At 47.2% G+C, this 21,150-nt stretch overlaps 1 protein-coding gene across 1 annotated transcript in view; it reads left to right on the top strand.

The window, feature by feature from the left end:
• The first annotated feature begins 1,577 nt into the window (after positions 1-1,577).
• LOC143144393 (uncharacterized) overlaps positions 1,578-21,150 on the top strand; it is a 62,494-nt gene continuing 42,921 nt past the window's right edge. The window contains exon 1 of the mRNA XM_076306744.1: positions 1,578-3,026. Within this exon, the coding sequence (XP_076162859.1) occupies positions 2,213-3,026 (814 nt within the window). The 5' untranslated portion in view covers positions 1,578-2,212. The remainder of the gene's footprint in view (positions 3,027-21,150) is intronic.

The raw sequence follows: 21,150 nt of genomic DNA, 5'->3' as shown, positions 1-21,150 counted from the left end.
TTCGCGCGCGTGAGCTTCGTACGCGCTACCGCGCTTCGGACTTCTGTTCCGTCCTGTTTCGCGGGTTCCGCGATGCGTCCGGAAACGGACGACCGAGTAGTGCCATCCAACGCGCGACCGATCTGAGAAACGAACCTCGTCGAGCGAATTTTTTTTCGTGCCGTGGATCTCGCTCAAGGGGACGTGCCGCTCGACGGGAGAGCAAGAGAGAGAGAAATAGAAGAAGAGAGATCGAAAAGGAAAGAAAAAGGAAAAAAAAGGACGCCGTCCCACTGGTGAACGCCGGGTGAACGTCGTCGACACGAGTCGTGGACGTGCGCCGCGTACGATCTGACGCGAAGTACATCGTACCGCGAACGATCCGTGAGGGAAGCTCGATCGCGAACGGAAGATCGCGAGGTTGGATCGGGAGCAGAACCGGCGCACGGGAGCTCGTCCGCGGGGAACCACCTCTTTCTTCCTTCTTTCCACGCCACGAGGGTGTACGCGGAAGGGGGCGCGTGCGCGCGTTGCCCCCTCGCTCGCGGAGACGTCGAGCGGAAGACTACTTCTCGGTGACGTCGCGGCCAGAAGGTTGCAGAGAAGAGAACGCGAGAGAGAAGCAACGACGAGATCCTCGCCCCACCATCGGTCCTCGGGGCTCCCGAATATCTCTCCATTAGCCCCCCTGACGGTACTATCCCCTCTCTGTGACCCCTCGGATTTCCTGTCCTGCTCGCACACCCCTCTCGTCGGCTCTTGTCACGTCGGGTAGCAGCCAGGCAACACCACCACACGAGCAAGCAGCAGCGGCGGCAGCGCCAGCAGCAGCAGCAGCAGCAGCAGCAGCAGCAGCAGCAGCAGCAGCAGCAGCGGCAGCAGCAGCGGCAGCAGCGGCAGCAGCAGCAGCAGCAGCAGCGGCGGCGGCAGCAGCAGCACCACCATCAGCAGCACCATCACCGAGCACCCGTAGACCCGACGGAGACGCAAGGAACGGGGTTGAAGAATCCTACGCCCGGCGGAGAGACCAATCAAGGTTTGACGAACGACGGGGATTGGTCGAGGCGCTCTCCTCTGACACGCAGAGAGCGCGGGCACGTGACAAGCTACCGCACACACCGGGGCCTCCGTTGGATCGCGGCGAGGCCTTCAGTACGATACCAACCACCCTCCGCGCACGCAACAGGAACGGTGAACGCCGAGCCGCGGCATACGCTTCACCCCCTAATGCGGTGATATCGGGCACACACCGGCTTACCGTGTGGTGCCAACGTCGGACGGTACGCGAACCGTTCACCGCGTCTACCGCGAGAAACTTTTCTTTTTTTTTTCCCATTCACGGTTCGTCACCGCGTCGCGTGTTCACCGATTTTCGTTTACCATCGGCGACACCACCGGGACGATATCCAGTTCACGCGACGACGTTCCACGGATTTTCCCGCGTTGTTCTCGCACGACGGCTCACGCTCGGGGATCGTGACGACGGATCATCGTGGAAGAGAGGAAAGTGCGCAAGGGTTCGCGTCTTCGATGGGGCGAGCCGATTATCCGGCCGTTACGCGCCACTGCAGCCAGCCACCGCGAGTTCTTCGTAGGTAATAATCGCGAGTACTCGTGACCGCTCGTTGAGAAAATAAGTTGGGAAATAAGTTTGACGGTAGGGGCCCACGTGGCCCACGTAAACCCGAGCCGGTGTCTCGAGGATAGAGGAGAGACGACGCGCTCGCCGAGCGGCCCGGCGCACCGGTCCCTGTCTCTCGTCCCGTAACGTTCGCGTAATTCCCCCTGACTCGTTCGTTATCGGTTCAACGTTTAGGGGATCCGTGTTTATCCGCGTGTAACGCCGCGCGATAGGTGCGAACGCCGAGTCGGTGTCGCGGGCACGGGACTATTTTTTCTCCGCTCTGTCCCCCGGGCGTTGGATCGTCCGAGGACCCCCACCATCGTCCCCGAAGTGTTGTATCGGGCTCGGGTGCCCCGCTGTAGTCGTTGCCTGGCCGGCGCGACATGCCACCGGTGTCGTGAGACACCATCGAACGCGATGACACGGCCCTGTACTTAACCGGAGAGTGCGCGTACGTCCACCAGCCGCCGGCCGTTAATATTCGCGGGGGATCACGACCGTAGCGATCCGTCTGGTGTTGTTGTTCATCCTCCGATCCGTGAATGTCGTAACGCGGAACGATCGGGTACAGTGATCGTCGACGACTTGGTGCAACCGCGTTCGTAAACGATGAGTTCCTATCAGTTCGTGAACTCGCTGGCGTCGTGCTACGCGGGCCAGCAGCCCCAACAACAACCACGAGCCACGGCGAACTCGCCCGGTGAACCGTTGCAGGCGGCGTCCCCCGCGGGCGGGGACTATTACAATCCGAACGCGGCGGCCACCAGTTACCCGGCGCCCTGTTACTCGCCGCAACAGCACTATCCTCAGCATCCTTACGCGACGCCGGCGGCCGGGATGCCACACGCGGCACCCGCGGGCATGATAGACTACACCCAGCTCCAGCCCCAGCCGAGGCTCAGCGCGACGACCACCTCCCAGCAGCAACACGGTCTACACGCTCAACAACAGTCCCAGCATCATACCCAGCAACATCATCCCCAGCTGCACCAGGACCCGACGACACCGTTGCTTCAAGCGGCATCGGCACCATCGGCTCCGTCCACCTCCAGCTGCAAGTACGCCGACTCGACGTCCTCCGCGAGCGTCGCGTCGCCCCAGGATCTGACCACGTCCACCTCGAGGAACAGTCCCACGCCCCTGGTAGCCTCGGGCGCGAGCAAATCCGCCACGGGGCTCACCTCGCCACCGGGTACCTCGTTGAGATCATCCGTGGCGGCAGCCTCCGCCGCTTCGCCACCGAGCGGAAACTCCAGACCGGAGGAGACATCGACGTTGACCACCGCCACCTCCGCATCGTCCCCGGCATCATCGACCTCCAGCACCTCCAGCACCGGGAACAACTCCTCGAACAAGCAGAACGCCTCCGGTGGCACACCGCCGCAGATTTACCCGTGGATGAAGAGGGTGCACATCGGACAGAGTAAGTTCGGACCTTTTTCTTCTTCTTCCTCCTCTTCTTCTTCTTCTTCTTCTTCTTCTTCTTCTTCTCCTGCTTCTTCTTCTTCCTTCGAGTTTCTTTTCTTTTTTCGTTTATTCTCCGGTTGCGCGCGTGGCTCCCAACGATGTCCGCGCGATTGCGTTTAATTGGGAGGGTTTGCCCCGGTGTGGGTCGGTAGGCCGAGGTCGCGCGCCGCGAAACCTTCGGAAAACGGGTCCAGGTGGATTCGAGCTACCACCATCGAGTCAAGGGGTTCCCCGTGACTCGTCCACCAACCATCTCCTAGGAACCTCCCGATCTTTTCGTTCGCCGTGACTCCTCGACCAACCACGTCGTAGGAACGAACCTCCTCATTTTTTCGTTCATCGCGTCGCAGAGTTATTTTTCAAAGTTTCTCCGAGTGTTTCTCAGAGTACTTTGCAAAGTTCCGTTTCTTTGGAGCAAAGATCGAGCACGAGTTTCGATAGAAGCGACTTTGTAAACGATCTAGGTGCCATTTACGGTGTTCTTCTTTGACTATTTTCTATTTCCAACAAGAGACACTTTCCAATTCAACGTTTAACAGTATCTTTGAAAGACCTGCTTCTTGGATGATAATTCCAGTCGCACGATTAATTTCTTTGGATTAAATTTTCACGTGTATTCGGTTCTCGAGAAGGCGACAGTTTTGTTCACGATGAAACGCATAGCGCAGATACTCGATCGGGTAAATTTTCCTCCAACTAACGCGATTAAGGCGACAAACCCGATTTTTCCAAACGATCGACCGGTATCTTCCAGAACGATGCAAAGACTCTCTCGTGCTTCGTTCAGAATACAGCCGTCGATGTCCAAAGATCGGAATCGCAATCTTTCGAACGTCGTAAATCATTTTCTAACTGCGCGAATGTTCTCGACATCGTCCCCCTACGGCTAATCTCGCTTAACGCGATTGCAGGTGTATTTCCTTTCCTAATCTCTCCACGAGGAAACGTCACTCGTGCTTGACTAACGTTTGCAAAAAATTCCCACTCTCAAAATGTTCAACACCGTCGCTAATGTTCGAGACCGCGAGCCCAATTTCTCGTAACTCCTCGAACAACGATCAGGAAGTGAACAAAGTACACCTAACACCTGCGAGATCTATTGTTTTAACAGTAGCTCGATGCTTGGAACGGATTCGTGCAATTTTTAAACGCTTTCCAGAGTTATCTCGTTGCTCCGTCAAAGTTTTCCAAGCGCTGTGGAAATCTCGAATGGAAAGTGTCCGCTTTCCACTCCGTTCTCCAAAACTGCCCTCCAGTGAACGCTGTTCAAATAGCGCAGGAAAAATGCTAAAGTTCGTCTCGTTGCTTCTCGATTCGAGACTGAATATTTTTCATTGCATTTTCATCTTAAAAAATGACATCGTCGACGAGAGACCTAGGTACGATCATCGCGTTAATTAAAAGGCCTATCTAACGTAGAACCACTCCCTTCGTTGATCGTTCGAAACGGAAAATACTAAGTGGTTCGATAAGTTCTGTCGTTCTTTTTATTTCAATAGATACTTCAGCTTTGAACAACTGTAAATATACCAACGAGTCGATCTACGTGAAACTTCACGCGTGTTCGACAAACGGTGGTACCGTCTTTCTAGGAATAAAACGACGAACCCAATAGCCTAATAGCCGTTTCTTATCGAAGGAGAAAACTTATCGAGCGACCTATCGTAGGTTTCGCATTACCGGTGTTTTTCTCGTCTCGCTGTGTATTCCCGTTTGTAGCAATACTCGCAGGATTTGTTCCACCGTAATAAAGCCCGTATCGGGAAAACGGAGTCCGCGAACGAGCCAACAGATTAAACGGACCTGGGTCGACTAATCGCGCGACAATGCCTCGAGATGCTCGTAAACGTCGCCGTTTCCTCGAGGTTTCTCGCCTCCCACGACGCGTGCACGTGTTTCGTGATTTTCCACGGGGGCCCCCCCTACCCGATTACCGAAAAGGAGTTCGGATTTCCGGGGCCAGAGGGTGTGGGTGTGGGTGTGGGTGTGCGTGTACCGGTCTGCCGGTTCTCGTGTTTCCCCGCGTCGCAGAAGCGGAAAGGCGAGGAGGAGCGCGCGAGTTCCGTGGCGGCGGGATTCCGTAAAACGAATCGCGGCAGGAAAAAAGGAAGCGTAAAATTCGTCCGCTCGTGCGCGGTGCGGTTTCTGTTAGGCCGTAAATCGCGCGTCGGGCAACGGGGCCCGATCGGTGGGATAAGTCATCGTGGAAAAATCTACGAAAAAGAAATATCGCCGGCGCGTAAGAAAGAAAAAAAAAAAAGAAAAGAAAAGAAAAAAGTTGCCGCGGGTGATTTGTAGATTAGCGCCACGAAAATTTGTGCCAGTGTGTCATAACAGGAATGCTGTGCCGCGGACTCTCTTTAATAATCGCGATTATTCCACGGCGTACGGCTCCTTGAGAACGTTAAATCAACCGGCTAAAATATTAACGACGCGATTATAAATTTCGATACTCCGCCGCGATAGCGATCCTCGCTCGTATATCACGTTCTGCGTTGTTGAACGGGAAGCCGCGCGGTCAAATTAGCGGCTTCTATCTCTACCTCAAGGTCGGAATGTATTCTCGAATTTTGGTTACGGAGAGATTACGATGAAAAATCAACGATTCGAGTTGTCCAAGGGATTTTTTACCATCGGTCGTTTTTTTAAAATTGTTTTCGTCGATCCGGAACGATCGCGCGGTTCGACCGTGGCTTCGGTAAATGTTTCGCGTTATCGCGGAATGGCTGACGTGCAGAGACGGGAACCGTGCAAGAATAGCGGAAAAATAATCGATAGGACAGAGCCACGGGGTTGTTCGAAACTAGGTGGAAATTACGAGCTCGAGTAGTATTGTGTCAGTAGCGTCGGCTGAGGTAAAATCGTGACGAGTCGGGCCACGCCACTGCGATCGACGAATTAGGAGAAATTTATAGCGCTACCGGTCCGCCACTTTGACCGTGTCTCTTCGTTACCATAATCCGCGAAACGGAGTCGCTGGAAAACGGAAGCAAAGTATCCCCATACAGGTGTTAAGATTTCCGATGGATCGACGTCGACGATTCGACGAGAGGATCCGTGAGGCGACCTTGGGACTCGCTAGAACCAGTCGACGATCGGGACGATTCGAGGCAATAAAAGTGTTGTTGATTTTGACAAATTGGCGCGACACTGCGAAGGTTGAGATATTAACGAGAGGGGACACTCGAACCTGACGGAAGCGTCTAGCTATTTAGGAATTTCTTTTTATCGTTAAGACTTAACGGAAATCGAGACGATAATGTGGCGAGATGTAACGAGAGGAAAGAGCGTGAAAGATGGGGAAGTACTACGAAATCGAGTCGTTGAGTAATCGGATAAAGTATACTAAAGATTTTATGAAAAACCATGAAACGCGTTACCAAGTCCCTTGCTGGAACCTGGTAAATCGGTGTTCAACAGACAAGACCTTCTGCGCCCTCGATTTATCGATGAAAATATTCTTTGTATCATACTGGTTAATCCAAGAGTAAGTTGGATTGGTATTGATTGATCGAATTGTTTATTCATCGAGTACGAAGAAATATTTAGGGAAGTACTCCGGACGAGTATTTTCTCTCGGGTGTCTCCTAAACTGTAAAGTGTCTTCTAGGTTTGAAGGTTCTTATTTCAAAATCTCTACAGTGCTCTCAAGATGCGTAATTAAAAATCTTTTCAAAATTCTTCCTTCTAATGTCATCTCGGACTGTAAAACTCTACTTCTAAATTAAGGGGCCCCTACTTTGAAAAACATTGCATTAAGTACTGTTTCTGTAAAGAATAATTTCTTCTGTTACGAATCATCAGACGATCAAAAATCTTCTCAAAACTCTTCGTCCTAAAGTCCTCTTCGTATTGTAAAACGCTACTTCTAAACTAAGGGCCCTCTACTTTGAAAAACATTGATTACTCTTTGTGCAAAAAATAATTTCCTCCGTTACGAATCATCAAACGATAAAAAATCTTCTCAAAACTCTTCGTCCTAAAGCCCTCTTCGTACTGTAAAACGTTTCTTTTAAATCAAGGGCCCCCTACTTTGAAAAACACTGCACGTGGTGTTCTTTGCATAAAAAATAATTTCCTCCATTACGAATCATCAAACGATCAAAAATCGTCTCGAAACTCTTCGTCCTGGAGCCCCCCTAGTCCGCTCTCCGTAAACTCGGTGGCCCCCCGCTTCGAAAAAAATTCCACGTAGTACTCTCGCGGTCGTTAAAAACAATTTCCCCCGTCGCCTAATCGAATCACCGGACATCTATCAAGAATCGGCTGGAAGCTTTACGTCCCGAAGCCCCCCGAAGGACCACCGAACCCGAGCCGCCCACGCTCGCGTCCAAACAACGCTGGGCAGCGCGTACCTAGGTCTTCGCGATTCATTAAAGACAGTCGCATCGGTGCGGCGGACGACTGGAAATAAAAAATCCTCCTCGTCGAACGTTATCCATAGCCGTGAACACGCCCACGTGAGTATATCCCGGAAGGTACGATCGTCACCGTGGGCCGATCCCTCCGGTGAATCTCGATTACGTAAAAACCATACGGTCCGGACAAGTGGCTGCTTGGCGATGGTGGTCCGATCACGTGGAATCGGGGTTGGTGATCTTCGGAGAACGAAGAGCGAGGAGGTATAAAAAAATACGGAAACGGGGAGTGGAGAAATAGAGTGCGTCGATGTTGGTTCGGGAGGACCTCGGCGCGGAGGGCACTCGTTCGGGGGAGTTTAAGGGAACCACGAGGGGCACCGTGTAGCGAGTCCAGGACCAAGAGTAATTCAGCGGAGTCCAAGGGACTGGATCCACCTGCCCCCGTGGTTCAAAGGAGATAAGACAGCGAGCGCTGGTCGCGTTCACATTAGTCGCCCCGCGTGATTTACTGCGCGGCCAGTATGATTCAGTCAGCGGGGAATTTGACGAAGAATTAATGGTATTATGATATCGTGTGTAACTCTATGTATGTGCGCCCGGGCCATAAATCAGGCTGCATTGTAAGGCGCGGGGGGCCCTTTCCTTCGTCGTCTCTCTCGCTCGCGTCCCCGAGTCACGGCCCGTGCCCTCTCTCTCTCTCTCTCTCTCTCTGTTTATCTCTATCTCTCTCTATCTCTCTCTCTCTCTTTTCTTTCTCACCGACCTCTCTCGAACGAAGGCCGAAGCCCCATTCGACGGGCCTCCCAAACGGGATACGAAAACTCCAAAGCTCCTTTCCTCTGCCTTTCGACTTCCTCCTCTCTCGCTCCGCAGCTCACGCCTCCGCCCTGCGCGGCTCGGTTCCTTTTTCCCGCGTTCACTGTGTTTTTGGTTACCCCGTGGTCCCCGAGGACTCTAGGATTACGGAGACACGGGTCTCCCGCACGGTAGCGGGAACAATTTCACCCCACGCTCGCTGGAACCCCGATATTCGATGGTTCCTTTACAACGAAGAGGAATTTCGAGTGTTCTTTTTCTTTTTTTTTTATTTTTCACGCCTTTCTCGCGTAAAATCTGCGCCATTTTAGCAGAGAATACTCGTTGGGAGAAAATGGAGCGGAGTACAGCGCCGTTTGCACACCTAACCTCAAAAGTATACGGGTAAAATGTAGGAATTTGTGTAACGTTACCCCGTGATGTTTCAACAATACTGTCTAATATTAACCGATGCTTCATTGATACCGTAATATTAAGTTTAGGTAAATTCTAAACCTAACCTTAAAAATATAGAGAAGTGTAGGGATTCAGTCAGTTTTACCTGATGCTTTGTTAGTACTGTCCGATGTTTCTTGATGCCTCGTCGATGCATCAAGTAATGAATTAGTATCGATAGTAACAAAGTGTAACAAAACACATAGAAACAACGAACAAGTATGGTTAAACGGTACGAGAAAGAACCGACTTTGTATCGCGTTTGAATAATGAGTTCTCATAACGAATCGAAAGCAAGAAGAGTAAGTTTCGTTTCAGTTAGATATTAAGAATCGTGCAAACGCGAATGCAACGACAATAACAGCGACTAATAGATTGCGGTAAATAAAATACAAACGGTAGTAGAGATAGTGTAACGAGATAGAGATTTTAGTGATAGCTATAAACGAGGTAGGGAATTTTGTATTCGTAGAAAAGAGATCGTGTTTACGATTACAGTGGGCGTAACAAAGACACGAGGTTTGGACGCGTTGTACGCAGGCAGACGAGACGAGAAGATGGACGGGGACCGTACACTGTGTCACGGTAATCAAATAGGGAAATTACAAGCGATTGGGAGAGTAGTTTCTGTTCAGAGGACAGGCGATGACGCGAGGGATATAAAATACGTGGTTGTTGGCTGCTTAGTTCGTGTTTAGATTCTTTTGGGAACTGTGCAGCTTCTTCTTCGATGACCTCTTCATCGCATACGGGACACTGTTCTTCGTGGAGAGTATGTGGCAAGAATTGGAGAATATCGAGCTCGAATTATTTAAAGAGAACTGTACATTTTCATCTCGAATTCTTCGAAACGATGACTAAAATCGAAGTTACTTGCAATCTTCCTGGATTTCGATTCTTCTCAACAATACGCTAAAAAATAGTGTCTTTGAACAGCAAAAAGGACGGTACACCTGATACATCAAGAAAGAAAGGTTTAAATTGTATCTTTAAACATTCGTAGCTAACGATCGCTACGAAGATGAACACTGTTCTCTAGACTGTAATACCCAACAATCGTTTACCAACACTGTCATTTAGACTTCGATATCTAATAATCGCTACCGAGATAAACATTGTTATTTAGACTTCCATACTTGACAATCGCTACAAACATTGTTCCTCGATGTGTTCTAATAATATTTTCCGCCAAGAAGCAACGTACCTAGACACAACCTCCGCAAACACCAAGGTAGTCGGTCGTAACGACGGAATTAGCTCGAGAATTTGGAAACGTTATGGAAGTCGATGCAGAACCAAAGAAAAACGATCGAGCGTGTTCGCGAACGTTGGTTAATATATTTAGAACGTTTCGCGGTAGGAAAAGTTGGTTTGCAACGAGGCAGGTCGGGCGGGCAGCTCGTCGTCACAGTCGGGACAACGGTTCCTCAGAGTCTCGGCCGGAACATGGCGTACAGAACGGCCGGGAACCGAATTTTTCGGGCAAGAACCTCGACGAGACGTCTCGAGCGACCCGCGGCGTTAATTGTACGTTTCCTCGGGAGGAGACAGCGCCGTGATAATTGCCTTCTTCGTAGAATTGTGCATCAATGAGACGGAGCTGCACAAGAGCGGCCGTAAATCACGAAGAGTCGCAACGAAACTCGCCCCGTCAAAGGGGTAATTGTACTCGAGATAATTATGCTAGGTGATTTCTGACCTGGCCGTGTCTTCTCCAAACGAACCCCGAGAGCAAAGGACCGTACACTTCGCTCGTTGTTTCTGGTTACCGCGTCCAAACACTGGATACGATGCGACGCTCCGGCTGGTTTTGGATTTTGATTAAGATCCGCGTCAAGGTCGCTGATTTGCATTTTTCGGTCGCGCTGGGACGTTTAACGAACGACTGATCCCTTGAAATAGATCTCTACGAGTGGTCAGGTGCTTTTCGAGCGTTTCTCAAACGGTTTCGGAAACGCTCGCTATCGGCGGGAGATTTTGATACTCGAAATTGGATCACTCGGCCCAGAGAGAGCCCGTGAATGACGTCTTTCGAGCTAATAAATTTTAACGGTTCGCGCGCGGTCTTATTGCGGCGCGGCTCCACCGTGCCCGAAGGGGGGACGTTTCCTTTGTATCCGATGATTTGTTAGGGTTTCTGGAATTATTGCGCGTAATCCTACAAGTATCGCGCGTAAGAGGTTAAGTCGTTGGACAAGAGGCCGATTTCAAGCCACAGGTCCGAACGATAGGCGCGAGAACGTTTCTTTCTCGGGCTTGTCATCGCCGCGCGACGACACACCGTTTATAAAACGGCCTTTGTTGGGTAACTTGTTCGACGACGCTGGAACCGAACCCTCCGACAAATTACGTAAATCGGGGATCGGTAAGAGTATCGCGCTTTGTATCGATTCTACCAACCGTGTCGACTGGAATTGTAAATAATCATTGATACCTTGGAACGATCTCGTCCACCCTGTCCCCTTCGCTTCGTGGAAGCTTGTACGCGAAATAATTTTATTTCTCGCAAAAAGACCCAACGTCCGGACCAGTTCTCGTATTAATATTTATACCGTTGCCTACCGAGCGGCACGTTCTCCGAAATTACCAACGAGATCATCCCCCGTCGCGATTCCGTAGGATTTCGCAGGAAAGTAATTACGAGGTCGCTGGTAATTGCCGATATAATTGCCGATAACGAGGAGTAATTACGGAGCGAGGATCAAGTTCGATGGAAGACGGCAGAGGAGCTGGTTCTCCCGATGCGAAATCGCGGAACGAGTCGAGCGTCCGTTACTCGGTCGCGATCGCGACGCTTTTGTCCGCTCGTTGGAAAAGAGAGAACTCGGCCGCTGAAAGTGGAAAAGAACGTCCTCGTCGCGGGCTCGGCGTAAGAAAATAGACATCTCGCGTGCTCGTGCTTCCTAAGAGAAACAGAGAGAGAGAGAGAGAGAGGGGGGGAAATAATTGATTCGTCAGGCATCGTAGCCGGCAACGCGAGACGCGCGGTTTGTCGGCTCGCCCGACCGTCGCGACGCTTTGAGGCCGGCGTTGATACGTAAACGTCTCGACGTCCGATTTGAAGAAACAAACGGTGAACACCGAGGGGATCCGCAGTCGTCGTCTCCGGGACCGAGGAATTCCAAAGTGGAATTATTTTCACCAGAGGTGTCGCCGATAAACAAATCCTAGCCACTCTATAACAGTTAACGTCCAAACGTCGCGAACACGATCCGTTAACGTTTCGAAGTCGTTGCTTCAGCGATCGAAATGTCGGGTCTCTCGAAAAATTGGAGCGATCGAGAGTCTCTGAAGAGGTTGAGCTTTTGGAAAAATTGTAGCGATTGGAGAGTTGGGATCTATGTAATGTAAACAAGTAGAATTTAAATAGTTAACAGTCGCCACGGTCGATGTGGAAATACTATGGCACTGTGTCATAGTTAACGTCCAACCGTCGCGAACAATACGTTAACGTTTCGAAGTCGTTGCTTTAGCGATCGAAATGTCGAGTCTCCCGAAAAATTGGAGCGATCGAGAGTCTCTGAAGAGGTTGAATTTTTAAAAAAATTATAGCAATCGAAAAGTTGGGATTTATGTAAGTTAAATAAGTAAAATTTAAATAGTTCTCAGACCCCACAGTCGACGTGGAAGCTCGAGTGCATCGAATGCATTCCATGCACTGAGAATTTCATACTTTTACGTACAAGTCGCTACATAAGACTCGACCTTTCGATCGACATATTTACGATAAGGGGATGAAAATCTGGGGTGAAAATTTGGGAGTATAGAATGTATTCTTCTTGTCGATAACAACTACTCTGTGTCTGGTAGACATACTCAAGAAACAGTGGAACGATCGACACTCGAGAAGAACTTCAATGTTGAGAATTTGAGACATCGTCTTAGGCACTCGTCGAGACCTTGGAAGGGTTGTAATTCTTCAAATCTTATATTTAAAGATGATTCTTCGACTTGGCCGGTGATAAAAGTAGACAATATAAAACGATTTATAATTATCTCTTAAATATAATTTTACCACTTGGGTGCAAGCTATCATTGCTTTCTTCGAAACAAGTACCAAGAAATACCAAACCACTCTCTACTCGACCGAATCTCTCGTTTCTAAGGACACTACGTTTACCCATCTTGATCCGATCGAAGCAACAAATGCAAATACGAGAGCTGGCCTCCAATCCGCTGCCAAATGTTTATTCGGGGCGTGTCGTGTGCCGGAAAATCGTCCAGAGGAGCGAATCGTCGATCGTTGGAACTCGCGCTAACGTCCACGAATCACGCAGAGTCGAGAAGAATCCTTTATAGAGAAGAGTTGCCATAGTTGGACCACTTTTGGTATTTTCATCCAAACGCGTCGCGGATAATTTCTTATATTTATTTGACCGCGCAGAGTAGACAAAGAATTTTTTCGAGAAACTTTGACGCCAATTCATTGAAAAGTTGCATCGACCGATGCAGCGGAGAAATAATATATATTTTTTTCCGAACACATTCTGGTGTCAATATATTTAAAGAAATAACGATAATGTATCTGTTAGCCAATGCAACGGAAGAATATATTTTCCTTTGATCGTATTCTGATGCAATTTATTCGAAACAAATAATAACTAACATAAGTTGCACCGTATTTGTCAGCCGATGCAACGTAAGAAGGAATTTTTCTCAGATTTATTCGAAACAAATAATAAATAACTCGCACCGTATTTGTTAACCGATGCAACGTAAAAAGGAATCTTTCTCTGATAATATACTCGTGCAATTTATTCGAAACAAATAATAAGTAACTCGCACTGTAATTATAAACCGATGCAACATAAGTAGGAATTTTTCTCAGATAATGTACTGTTACAATTTATTCGAAACAAATAATAAGTAACTCGCATCGTATTTGTCAGCCCATGCAACGTAAAAAGGAATCTTTCTCAGATAATATGCTCGTGCAATTTATTCGAAAGAAATAATAAGTAACTCGCACCGTATTTGTCAGCCGATGCAACGTAAAAAGGAATGTTCCTCCGAACGCATTCTGGTGTCGATTGAATTAAAAAGATAATAAATAAGCCATTCGAGCGTCCATTGCCACTGAATTTCTCAGCGTCTGGTTGTAAAGGCTCGGTTGCCGGCCCGTTGGATAATCGCGTAATTATTTTGCCCTATTGGATCGCGGGTTAACGATTCAGGAAGACGGGGACTGGCTGTCCGTGAGGTGGCTCCGGTGTTGGAACGCGTAATTGCATCCCGATTTGACTCACGTGGGTTAGGTACGCGGTCATGGAACACCGTGAACGTGTCTCTTCGAACCCGTTAAACACCGATCGTTGGTTTGTTTGTACGTCTGGACGATTGTTCGACCGTAGGAGCGATGCTCGAAGCGGCTCGTTCCCCGCGAAAGCTTTCGGTGGCTCGAGAGACGCTAGGAATAGCTCTCGTTCGGAACGTGGAACGAGGCAGATGCTGTTTGTTTCGTTGCACGACGCGGCGATGATGTCTCGAACAATGAGTTCTCGGAGCTCTCGAAAAAAATGACTGTCGATAGTTGAACGTTCCTGCGAGTTGACGAACCGTCAGAACTGTCGGTCAACCTACTCTGGATACCAGGACGCGTGTATAACTCCGCGTCTAGTTTTACGTGGCACACCACGTCACTGCGTATACTGTTTCGAAAATTTGGCTCGATTGATCGCCGAGGAAGCTTACGGGGATTTGAACGACGCTAGAAATAGCACGAGTGTAACGTGGGACCGAGCAGATGCCGTTTCATTGCACGACGCGGTGACGATGTCTCGAACAATGAGCTTTCGAGCTCTCGAAAGACGGCTGTCGATGGCTGAATGTTTCCACGGGTTGATGAACCGTCGGACGAAGAAACTTGAATGTAGATTCCGCGCGTTGCTGTAACGAGAAGAAAGCCTACTCTGGATACGCAGACCCGGCTAGACGTCCACTTTTACGAGCGCGATTTAAGCGACTCGATCGTTGAGAAAACTTTCGGAGATTCGAACGACGCTGGGAATAACTTGGTTATATTGTGTCAGATGGGAAGTAGCCGTGATAGATTTTATTGCACCTGGCGAAGCAGATATCGCGAACAATAAGCACAGGGCTCTCGAAAGGTCACTGTGCTGCCGGATGCTGTCGAACCTCGACGTAAATTCCTCCAGCAATGATAACAAGAAGAAAACGCATTCTGATCATAGAACGATGCTCACGATCGTTCCTTATCCTCCTCTAAGTCGATCTTGCGGACATACGTGACTGGACGATTTGCTCCACTCTTACGAGCGTCTTGTATCGTACCCCTAAATTCTTTTACGAGAGCTTAAATCCATTCTCCAGATCGCTCTCGGATAAAGCTATCCAAAAAATTATTCTAGACAGGGACAAAGGGAGAACGCAACTGTGCTACTCGACTGAACGCTCGTATAAACGTGTACACTCGAGTAACTAAAAGATTTCACGCGTGTATCGGTCTACTCTGTGTTGCGCATTATCTTGAATTTCTTTTCGAGAATTTAGATTTCTTCTCCAGATGATCCTATGAGTTAAAAACATCTAAGAAATGGATCCAAGCGGAGAAGGAGAAGCGTTAATGTAACATAAATGGGTACGACTATGCGGAACAGTTTGTGTTCTCATTCGAGAAGAAATTCTAGATTTGTTTTCAATGACGCGCGTCCGCGATAAGGCTCGTCCAAATTTTAATAACAGGACGGGGAGAACGCTGACCATTCCAGATAACGAGACTCCTTTTAAATCAATTTCCGGGAGCTCCTCCAGCTCGGGAGGATGCTTCGGAAATCGTAGATCGTCCAGCAGGATCCACCGCGACGTCTTGATACCCGATAAATTGCAAATGAGTGAAACACAGCAATTAAAGTTACGCTATCGGATGCATAGATTTTACGCAGGTTGCTCGTAGAAAGTTGATCGGATCGCGACGCTCGGCGGAAGACGCCGCGGCATTTTCCTGATAAGAGATTCATGGAAAACAACGTGGATAGCTGGCTCTCTAGATTTTTATTTTGACAATTCTATCGTTAAATATTTCGTAAATAAATTTGTCGATATTACGACTACGCGAGATCGTCGAACGTTGTTAGTTTCAATTTCATTTGTGGAACTTTTAGAAGAAGATAACGAAGAAACTCGGATCGGTGGGAAGCTTCGCGTTCGAGAGAAAGATTTCCGTGAGATTTCGTTTTCGAATCGACGAGTGTCCTCTCAAGGAAGACCGTTCGCCATTCGGGAAGCGGAAGATCGTTTCACTCCCGCGGCCCGTAATCACGGGTCAATCATTCCGCCATAAATAAGGACGAGCAAACGGGCCACGAGTGAAGGTACAATTCTCGTGGACCTGGCGGTGGTAAGGGTAGCAACCTTGAGAAATTCCCATGTCGGAGATCCAGCGATTGGACCGCGCGTTAAAACAGTTCGAACTCGATCGCGCTCAACTCGTTTGTTCTGGTGATCATTGATTGCATATCGAGCGGTTGGAACCTGTTACCACGACTCGTGGGACGTAATTTTGTCGACGAATAACGAACGAAGAGTAAGGAGAACGCGTTGCGAGCAGAAGCGAGGTCTTTGGAGACGTATTCGATGGAGAGATTGCAACGAACAGAGGAAGAATCGTTTCGTGACAAATCGATCGCTTCGAAACAAGGAGAAGACATTTTTTTTGGAACTCGAATGTGTCGTGGTTCGGTGTGAAATTAAAAGAGTTCAAAATCCGTGACGAATCGATCGCTTCGAAACAAGGGAAAGAAATTTTTACAAAACTCGAATGTGTCGTGACTCGGTGTGAAATTGAAAGAGTTTAGAATCTGTTTGGAAAGTAGGTTTGTCTCATTTCGAGAAAACAACTGTCAGAAATAAATTTATTCGAGCAAAGTGTGTACCTGATAACGTATCGTAAGACGCTTTATCGCGAGTACGTTCTGTTTTCATCGTACCGTCCTTCCGTTCACCTAGAATCGTCGACGCAGGAATAATAAATTAGTTGTCGGAATTTTGCCCGATCGGTTGCCCAAAATAATAATATACTCGTGCCCTCTACACCACCAAGTGTCATATTGGAAGTACGTCAGTCTTTGGGAAACTTTCCTACGGTGCGGTACTGCTTCTTGTAAGTGCGCGAGTGTCATTTCCAAGACGGTGGTATTACCGATGGCAATTTCTGTAACCGGAACCATCGCTAGCGATACACGGAAACTCTTCGGAGAGGTGTCATTAGGAATAGACAAATCATTTCCTATTCTTGCGTAAGATGTATACATCTGCGATGATTACTGCCACGACAGAAGGCGATCCAACTCGATCGAGTACGGATTATCAGTTCTAGAAATTACGTGTTTTATACAAAAACTTCCAAAGAATCGGGTAATATTTTTGCAAGATTTTCAACGCTAAATCTTCCTTCCGAAATCTTCGAAATAAGACTTTGTTCATAATTCTCGCGTTGCAGAAATGACTGTTGGATTTAAAACAATTTACCCCGATAGGTTAATCTTTCTCGATAAAAGCAAAAGAAAGATCGATACGATCGATAATCTCGGCGATAGAAATTCATTTCCACGAAATATACAAAAATCGGGAACATCGATTGTATTCTTCGAACAAATTCGAAACCAACGAAACGACGACTCGAACATCTCTTCGCAAGATATTCAAATCCCCTGATCTGGTGTACAGAAAATGATCGATTCGCTATGAAACGACCCAGAAGCACTATGCGTCGATCGCTCGGTGCAGCCTCGATGAAGCTTTCGGGTCTAGACGATAATTGCGAAGAATATATCTTCCGGGTAAATAAAATATACCATTCCTGCAACGAGCTTACGTGTGGCAACTAAACCGTGGTTAGTTTATAAATAAACACGGAACGGGGCACTTCTCTGCGCAAAAGTTACTTAACGGAGAAACGAGTCGCGAATAAATGATAAAGAAGGTTTCTTCGGGAGGACGAAATTGATTCCTCCTCCCTCGTTGCAACGAGGATTTAATTACGGTTAATTCCCAAACGGTGTTCAACGTTGAAACGACGGAGCTGAACGGTACCGAGGATACTCGCTCTCAACGATCGATTTTTTTCCTTTTCAACGATAGTTGGTACGAAATTAACAAGCTTAGAGATCATTTTGCGTTGGAAGGTTCCTCGACGATAGCACGATGATGAGAGAGCACGCCAGACGTGTATGCATCTACGATTACCATGGCTAACAGGCGAAACTAACACGGGAACGCCGGGTCTGGAACTGGTTTTCCCGGTCGCATCGCATATTTCATTTTAGTTAACAACAAAAATTCTTTTCATTAGTATGCATTAATCAATCAGCATGCATGAGCAATTCCCTGTCAAATATACAGCTAGTTCCGCGTTACGACTACACCACGGCCTCGTCCACGGGGATACGTCCCGCGCGCCTACATCATTTTCCCTCCCGCGATCTAAGTTAACAATACTTAATTTAACCGCGAGATTGCTACTTCATGGAATTTTTACGTAAAGTCAAGCGAGGCCGACGATGCTCCGTTAAGGAGTGGGGAATTTTAACGATATCGTGTCGTAATCGTTCTCGAACGGAAATCGTTTCACGCGTTTTCTATTATTCTACTATCGTGCACCGAGTGTATCATTTCGATTCAACCGTACGAGATCGAAAGAACGATTACCGCTAATTCGAGCACTATGTTCGATGGTACAGTCTGTGCAGTTTAGAAATGGACTCGTAAAAACGATCGAAACAGTCCTATGACCAAACTGCTCCTTAAAGAGTTTCTACGTTACGATTCCTGTCGAAATAATAGTAGGAAGTCTCGTTATATGAGAAAAAAAAGTATACGTACAGCGCAACAAGTAAACGGAATAGATTAGAGAGTTTCAACGCGGTACGTGAAGTACAGTTACGCGCTGTCATAGAGCAAACGTTGCGTGCAACATAATGTAACCATACTACGATATTTCCGACTAACCGACCAACACCACTCTCGTTACGAAATCACATACATTTTACCCATAATTTCTATCTATTTTATCATCGATCGGTTCGCAGTGTACTCTGCAACGTAACCTGTAATTACTCCGATCACATTTCTATCATTTGCGTCTAATACGACTTCATTATTGTTTCTTTCGCGTAATAATATTCTCGACAGGGAAATACATCTACGATCGAAGCATTAATAGAGGGTTCGTATAGTTTATTTTTCGTTCGATGAACGCGAATCGTTCCAACCTGTACTTCTCTATCCGTCTGCAGCTTCTAAACGCTAATAATACAACCTATAATCACTTTAAATGCATTTCTACCGTTTACGCTCGCTGTACACTTTTACTTCTCTCCCTCTCTTTTATGTAACCGTACTCTCATTAGGATCTACATTCAGGAAACATTGGTAAAGCGTTTACAAAGTTTCCTTTCCATTCGGTAATCGCGGGTCGACCTAACCTATGCTTCTCTAACACGTATTCCACGACTCGTGAATTAAGACGTACATCCGACAAAGAGGAATGGATGAGTAACCTAAGATTGGTCACGGTGACATTCAAGGTCAACAATGTCACGTAAATATCAAGATATCCCTGTTGATGGAATTTTGTATTCCGGTGTAACGAAGACGTAGACCTCTGTCTCGGTCTCGTGTTTACCCATTCGGACTGCTCGAGCAAGGGCGTGTGACACAGAAAAGTGGGGTTAGGTTTTCCAACACGAGGTAAAAAACGAATGCTCGTAACTTATTCGCCAGTGGGCAACGGCGACAGCCGACCATAGACGAACGAAAGAATGGAAAATAGCTCAATTGTTGCCTACCTCGGAATATTTACTCTCAAATTAGAATATCGTTTGTCTCAGCGTTTGCTTTCTAAGACACACAATAGAAGAATCGGGACTACTCTCTCACTTTCGGGCCATGAAAAGACTCGAGACTGTATTAAGAACTCTCAACTTGACGAACTAAAGGTGGATCCACACTATTCGTCAGGAGGTTCATCATTGAATTTTGCACAGGTGTGTTCGCGCTGTTCGTCACTGTCTCGTTCGGTGGTCCGAAGAATATTTGGACCAACAGTCGACGAACACTGCCTCGAAGGGAACTGTGAATCAACCTTAAAGTGGTTTCTCATCTGGATAATAAATGGACAATATTTGGTTTTTTTGGAGGGGAGAAAAGTACGCGAAATTTTACAGTGAAACTATTAGGTTGTTTGGAAAGTCATTTCGTTTTTTTTTTGGTGAAAATAAAACATGATTCTTTTAGAGTGTGTAAACATTTTATTAAATTATATATTCTCCATTTTGGAAAACGAAATCACTTTTCAAAGAACTTAATATTTCCATTAATTGATATATCTAAGAACGTGTAATTGATTTACCCAAAAAATGCATAGAAAGTTTTACCTACGGATTTCTTCCTATTGAAAGTTTCACTCGTGGAAGTCTATCTTTGAAAATTTTACCTACGAATATTTCCCTTTGAGAATTTCACACGTGGATGTTTCTTTCCTCCGAGAGTTCCACGTATAGATTTCTCCACTCGCAAAATTCTTAAAATTCCGTCTCGCAATTGCAAAACTCTCCTTTCGATATTCTAAGCTGGAAAAAAATGCAAAATAAAACTTTCACTCGAGACGTAAGAAAATCTTCTTAAAGATCCACAGATCTCGAAAAGCAAAACAAAAATGTACAATTTAAATTACTCCTACCTAGAAAGGTTCCACCTACAACTTCTTCTCTCTGTTCAACTCCAGTAGAGAGTTGAAATATTCGATAATCACGATGGGAAGTAGCTCGTCGCTATCGATGGTGTATCCTCTTATCACATTCCACTCGAAAACATGCCTGGAAGGGGTACATCAAGCGTTGGATTCGAAAGTTGCACGCTGAAAGGTCGTCCAATTTAACGCGAGTCGGTTGTTAGGTCTTGGTTAGATCTTGGTTAGATCTTGGTTAGGTTTTGGTTAGATCTTGCTTATATCTTGATTAGGTTTTGGTTAGATCTTGGTTAGGTCTGGGTTAGGTATGGGTTAGGTCTTGGTTAGGTCACTCGAGACACAAGAAAATCTTAAAGATCCACAGATCTGGAAAAGCAAAACAAAAATGTACAATTTAAATTACTCCTACCTAGAAAGGTTCCACCTACAACTTCTTCTCTCTGTTCAACTCCAGTAGAGAGTTGAAATATTCGATAATCACGATGGGAAGTAGCTCGTCGCTATCGATGGTGTATCCTCTTATCACATTCCACTCGAAAACATGCCTGGAAGGGGTACATCAAGCGTTGGATTCGAAAGTTGCACGCTGAAAGGTCGTCCAATTTAACGCGAGTCGGTTGTTAGGTCTTGGTTAGATCTTGGTTAGATCTTGGTTAGGTTTTGGTTAGATCTTGCTTATATCTTGATTAGGTTTTGGTTAGGTCACTCGAGACACAAGAAAATCTTAAAGATCCACAGATCTGGAAAAGCAAAACAAAAAT

The sequence above is a fragment of the Ptiloglossa arizonensis genome, chromosome 3, assembly GCF_051014685.1.
Source record: "Ptiloglossa arizonensis isolate GNS036 chromosome 3, iyPtiAriz1_principal, whole genome shotgun sequence".
In the NCBI taxonomy this organism is placed as follows: Eukaryota; Metazoa; Arthropoda; class Insecta; order Hymenoptera; family Colletidae; genus Ptiloglossa; species Ptiloglossa arizonensis.
The sequence above is the reverse complement of the archived record's forward strand: the minus strand, read 5'-3'. Positions and strand labels throughout refer to the sequence as shown.